Below are 6,738 nucleotides of genomic sequence, written 5' to 3'. Positions count from 1 at the left end.
TATATATATTCTGTCAAAATTCCCTTATGATTCTCATTCAGATTTGTGTTTTTGGTAAATATCGATTACATTTTTACTATCAAAGACCACAGAACGAAGGCCTTCTTTAATACAGTATTTTTTGATTGAGTGAAAGTAATTAGAACACGTGTAGCACTAATGAATCACCATTTCTAGGTTGTAAACTGATAAGCATAACACAGAGAAGTGACGTTTACATAATGTTGGTTCAGATAACAGCAGATCATGTTTTGTGCTACCTCAGTAGAACTATAGCTGTGTAACACATGCAGTGGGTATAAACAAGCTGCACATCTTTGTTAAAAGGCTTTGGTGATGTCAAACCATGTGAGTTTATTTCAAAACATTTTTTCATCTTCAGTGTGCCATTCAAGTAAAAAAAAAAGAGTTACGTGGAAAAATACAAAAATTAAAAGATAAAATATGCTGATTGCACAAGTGTTTACACCATTGAAGTAAATTTTTTTTTTAATGCTGCTTTCATTGTTTTTTTTTTTTTGTTTTTTTTTGTCTCTGATCAATCTGGACTACAGTTTATTTGTTCTGGTAAAATTTTCCTGATATTTACTCAGTTACATCCCGGATGATTCACAGAAAGCTCACAAAGCATTGGATGGATCTTACTGTTAAAAGATGCTACTTAGGAAAAGGTACAAAAAAATCGTCATCATTAGGTATCCAGTGGAACCCAATAAATATGTACATTCATCAAGCAGCTGAGGACTAATGGAACAACAGTGACATTATGGAGCACTGGACATCCCCTCAGAATTAATAAAGCAAGACAAAAAGCTGCCAAGAGGCCTACAGCAACACTGGAGGATCTGCAGGATGGTTAAACAACTATTGGTTTTGTTCTACATGTGACAACAATCTCCTGTGTTCTTCTTATGTTTGCACTGTGAGGTAAAGAAGACATTTCCTACAATGAAAAACATCCTGGTCACCATTTTGACAAATTGTGTTGTGGTCTTATGCACCCAGAGTTAAACTTTTTAGCCACAATGTGTTTAGTTCAGGAAAAAGACTGTGGATCCCCCATAGAAGACCGCCCCCACAGTGAAACATGGTGTGTGGAGGAAGTTATCATGCAGTGAGGTTCATTTTCTTTGGATAAAACTGGAGTTTTATTCAATGTGGATGTGATTATAAAAAAGTTTTGAATACCTGTTAGGGAATTGCATTCATTTAAATGAGAGTGACCCTAAACATGCAATGAAGTTTTTATATTTTTATGGATGGCTGTGGTGCAGTAGTAGGACAGTCAACTTAGGATCAGAAAGTCACAGGTTGGACCCCCTACCATTCCCACATGTCATGGTGTCCTTGAGCTAAACACCTAGCCCAAACTGCTTTGCTTGGGTGTTTTTCATGTGTGAAAACTGTCGAGCACAAATCTCATCATTGTTTGGGAACATGGATTGATGACAAATAAAGTACATTTACAAATCTGCAAAAACAGACTCTCCTGATAAAAAAATATTGTCTCATCCAGAGTCTAGATCTAAATCTCCAACTTCTATCTCTTATCCATAGTTGGGTCTGAGGGGCAGCAGGTTCAGGAGAGGAACGTAGACATACTGTACCTTTCCCCAGCAACACTTTCCAAATCGTCCTGGGGAACCCCGAGGTCTTCCCAGGCCAGAGAGCATACATGTACATAATTCCTCCAGTGAGTCCTGGGTCTTCCCCGGGGCCTCCTACCAGTGGGACGTGCCCGGAACACCTCTAAAGGGAGGCGTCCAGGATTCATCCTAACCAGTTGCTTGAACCACCTCACCCTATCTCTAAGGCTGAGCCCAGCCACACTACGAAGGAATCATTTTGGCCACTTGTATCCGAGATATCATTCTTTCAGTCATGACCCACAACCTGATGAACACAGGTGAAGTTTGGAACGTAGACAGACCAGTAAATCAAGAGCTTTGCCTTTCAACTCAGCTCTTTCTTCACCACGACCGACCGAAGCAACACCTTCACTACTGAGGACAAATATCCTCCGTCAATCATCACTTGTGGACAAGGCACCCAGATACTTACTGTAAACTCCTCCACTTGAGGCCAAGACTCCCCCTCAACCTGAAGGGGGCATTCCACCCTTTTTGGTTGAGAAACTGACTCTCATCCGGCCGTTTCACGCTCGACTGGGACTCGCCCCGTGCACGATGAAGGTCTTGGCATGAAGACACCAACAGAACCACATCATCTGCATACAGCAGAGATGAGACAACCAGACCCCCTCCTCTCCACAACTGCATCTTGAGATTCTGTCCATGAACACTACAAACAGGATCAGAGACAAGGATTGAACATCTCCATGGTGTCCTGAAAATAGCTGTGCACAAGAGATGCCTTTGCAGTCTGTAAGACTTTAGGATCTTTTGTTGAGTTTTTTTCTTTTCAATTGTACAGGAATTATATCACAGTCTTCTTCATTTTGTCATTTAGTTGCTACCTTCTGCAGGGGTTGCGACAATGAGCCAACTCAAAGGAAAGCTTTAACAATTGCTTTACGCTCGATGGTTTCAATATTTAGTGTCACAAAAATGGGGTATTTAATCAGGAGTGTGCAGCCTTTTTATATTCACTGTAGACATTGATTCCTTTTTTCTCATTTAGGAATCAGTGATGCTCCAGTTTTGCGGCAACAAGCTGGATAAGAAAGACTTCTTTGGAAAGTCGGATCCTTTTCTAGTTTTTTACCGCAGTAATGAAGACGGATCGTAAGTTCCTTATGATATTGCTGACTTCAACCTGGTGGTTTTTAAAAATGCAGCTGTCTTGATTTGAAATATACACACAGTTGACGGGATGTCTGAAGTAGATACAGATTCTGAGAATGATCGCTCATGTTTAGGCGCCAAAAAGTCTTGTGCGGGGGATATTGCAACTAAACTGTATGTGATGTTACGTAATGCTTGATATGCAACATGCCCCCATCCTTTATCAAAAGGAAGCAGTGGATGACAGATAAAGTAGGACAGAGTTGACAAGAGAAAATTCAAGAGGGGTATGATGGATAAGATGGAATTAAGTGAAAACTTTGTTTGGAGGTCACCGTTTTTCTGTGCCCTGCAGATGCTTTTTATTCAAGTTGACTTCAGCATCTCACACTTAACACATTCTCTTCAGTGCAGCTGGGTATTTACTGATGCAGCTTAAATGTTCTGCTGCGGGCTGTAGCGGCAACACACTGCGGTAACAAAGAGCCAGTTTAGATGCCCTGTGAAAAGGACAAGAAGCAGCTATTTTCACATTACAGTCACCACGTTAAGGTAGACTTGCCCAGTGTCTTGTGTTGGAATATTTTTGTCTTCTGTTAACACCTTCTGAATGTCTCATAGGTATACTATCTGCCACAAGACAGAAGTGGTGAAGAATACTCTGGATCCAGTGTGGCAGGCTTTTAAAATTCCTGTCAGGGCGCTGTGCAACGGAGACTATGACAGGTACAGCACCACGCAGCAGGAAGCCCGCACATGCAAACCTTTCAAAACTCTTTATAGATAATTGGACAGGATTATAATGTGCTTCAATTTATTGCAAGGTTTTTTTATTTATAATGACGAAAACAACAACAACAATTTTGATGCATCGCAATCTGCTGACAGTAAAAAATAAAATAAAATGAAATAAATATGCTGATGAAATAAAATGAAACTGTTAAAAAGTGAAGAAAATCCTTGTGTTTCGTGTGCTATTGTGCTAAACTTTTTTAATAGTTTGGTGCAAAAAAGATAGTTTAGATATTTTGAAGTTAGGTTTTGCAGAAAGGTTATGCAAAACCTAACTTCACAACAAAGTGAAGTTAGGTTTTGCACAACAAAGTTCAGAGAGCTTTGTTGTGCAAAGCTCTCTGAACAACCTCAGTTTAAAGTAAAAGGCTAATTCTGACTGGATTGATGAGTTTTTAGCTTGGTGAGCGCGGCCAAGATCAAAGAGCCTTGCTCTAATCTCAGAAACGTCATGGTGGTTTATGAGAACACGATGCTACAAACCTTTACACAACACTCATTTTTACATTACATGATTATTTCAATACTTCTGCTTAAAGTGCTGTATTGAAAGTGCTACAGCTAGCTTGTGCTGCTGGCATTTGTACTTGCACATTCTAGGTAAGTAACTACTTAATGTGAAACTGGCATTGGAGTTAAACACTTTTGGTATTGGCCTTTGATAAGTTGTCATCTTGTTGATTTGATTAGATTTGAACTACATTTATCCAAACTGAGTTCACTCAGTGAGCTGCTACAACCAGCATAATATTGTCCGTAACTTTGCGTCAGACCCCATTTAAAAAATTTGAATTATTGCTGTAATTTGTCAAAGATACACCCAAATTTCCTCCTCAGTTCAGTGAAGCTAGAATTAGACATAAAAAATGGAAAAGCTGCAAGTGATAATCCTGAAAAAACTAACATAGCTTATGTATTTTCAGGATTTCTGTGGGTCATTAAACAGCATTAAAGGTCAATAGATTTATCTCAAATCAAGGCCTTAAATGGCATTAAAAAACATTAAATATTTTTCATTTGTCTCAAAAGAACTGAACAAAATTTTTTTTTGCAAACCTCTCAGACTGACTTTTTCTTTTCCTCTCAGCCTAACATGCTTATCTGAGTGATTGATTAGCTTTATATGAGTCACAGAACCACTTTATATATGTTGGTAGCTGGTTGGTGAGGATAACGAGACATGCATTGAGAAAACAAGAAAAGTTCTGAAGCAGAGTATGGGTAAATATAAACTCCAGCTAAAGTGACCAAACTGGGACCTAAATTGGGACATGGCTGCAGCTCCACGACGGTCAGGAAGGTAGAAGATTTTGCCATGTTTGGAAAAGAAAGAGCCGGACCAGTCGATGTGTGAAAAGGTAAGCTAGTGTTGAGATAACAATTCGCCTTGGGAGCGCACACAGCCAAGGGTTTCTCTCAGTTGCTAAAACTGTTTTTTGGAAATGTCCCAGAGTTGAGCTTTTTATGAATGAAAAAAGAAAAGTTGCGTGTAGACTGTCATTATGTTAGACTAGTATCAAGCGCGAGTGGTCGTTCATGTTTCTCCAAGGCAAAGAGGATGTTCAAAGGCCACCTCCATCCTAATCATCACCTGCTCAGCCTGAGAGCTGAGAGGAGCATTAAGGTCCGCACCAACAGACTCAAAAACTGTTTCTCCCCATCGATCATTCAGACTCTGAACACCAGCCAAACATCCTAAACGCAATAACTACGTATACTGTAAATATTGCTGTTATATGTCTTTCTATGTTCAGTTTTATTGTAGAGGCTTGTACTACAGACTAGTGTATTCTATCCTTTTCTACAAGTAAATGAACTTACCTTGTCAGTTTTTGGACGACATTATTAGGTCTATTTCACTTTTTCAAAAATTCTATCAGATCTTCTTCAGCAGCCATCTTTGACTTCTATGAAAAGTAACTATCTGGCGTGCACCAGAAACTTATCTGGTGTGCACAAGATTTTATTTTATTGTGTTTTTTTCCTCCAATGTCCCTTTATGGGTTTAGTAGCACGCATTGTTTTGTCCTCCTGATTTTAATTCATACATTTAAGTGTAGATTTTTTAAACTAGGTAACTTACTAAACTAAGTAAAACACTTGAAATAAAATACTCACGTTTAAGTAAAAGTAAAATTCATATATAATTACATAATGTAAATAAATTTAATTTGCTACTTTCCACCCCTGCAGATGTATTTGTCCAATTACAAATAGTTGCAGATTTGCTGTAACACAGTTTTATCAGTATTGTGGACCCTGTATTGCTTATCGTATCATATTGTGAGGTGACGCCACTGTCCTATCGTAATTCTTGTTAAATGTGTTGCTTAAAGAAGGATATGAACATAAAACTAAACGGTGTGATGCATGTAGCTTTAGTTTTTCTCACTTCATTAGTCTGCTGTCAAACAGCCAGTCAGAGAGATTGTTTTCACTGACTGACCGGTCGTTAATTCAGCTTAGAGTCTACTTAGATACAAGTCGACTGAACCATGAGTGCTTACAAAATATTACACATCTCACCATGTTGATGTGTGAAAGATCTGAAACAAATTCCCTTGGATATTTTACTAAATAAGACTAGAAGTCTTTTCTAGAAAGGATTTAATTGCTAAAAATCAGAGTAAAACTTTTTTTTTTATACAAAACTCTTAACTGTTTTTTACTGCCTGGGCTTATCCACATAAAACTTTTCCAGAGCAGTTCCCAGCTTTGAAGTTGACAGATTCTAAATATTTCCTTGATAATTATCTGTCTTTAATTGTATTGTGCTCTGTCCTCTTCTTTTTCTCTGCAGGAGCATTAAAGTTGAGGTGTATGACTGGGACAGAGATGGAGGGTGAGGAAGCATTTGAACTGTTTTTTTATGCATCAAAGCAATTATATCTGTGTTCTGTAGTACTTTTTCATTTAATAATGTCACAATGTTATTATTTAAACCAGTTTAACAGATAGAAAAATCAAAGACATTACTGACGTGGTTAATGTTTTATCTAGAAAAATAAAAGCTTAGTAGATAACAAACCCTCATATGCAAAACATGAAAGTTTTTTGAAATGTAGTCACAAAGAGAGTCTTCTTTTTGTTGTGATCTGTATGTACGAACATTGGGCCTCATGCAAAAACCGTTCGTACGCACAGATTTGTTCTTAAATTGTGCGTACGAGTGATTTAGGAGAATTTGTGGCATTCACCAATG

General features: G+C 38.2%; 1 protein-coding gene across 1 annotated transcript in view; it reads left to right on the top strand.

The window, feature by feature from the left end:
• The window catches only part of LOC106530786 (copine-8), a gene marked incomplete at both ends in the record, with an annotated part of 87,740 nt that overhangs the window by 73,747 nt on the left and 7,255 nt on the right, over positions 1-6,738 (top strand). The window contains 3 exon segments of the mRNA XM_014026489.1: positions 2,641-2,744; positions 3,366-3,470; positions 6,337-6,378. Coding sequence (XP_013881943.1) covers positions 2,641-2,744; positions 3,366-3,470; positions 6,337-6,378 — 251 coding nt within the window.

Source organism: Austrofundulus limnaeus, unplaced genomic scaffold (genome assembly GCF_001266775.1).
Source record: "Austrofundulus limnaeus strain Quisiro unplaced genomic scaffold, Austrofundulus_limnaeus-1.0 Scaffold558, whole genome shotgun sequence".
Taxonomy (NCBI): domain Eukaryota; kingdom Metazoa; phylum Chordata; class Actinopteri; order Cyprinodontiformes; family Rivulidae; genus Austrofundulus; species Austrofundulus limnaeus.
Note: the sequence above shows the minus strand (reverse complement) of the source record. Positions and strands in the feature narration are given on the sequence as shown.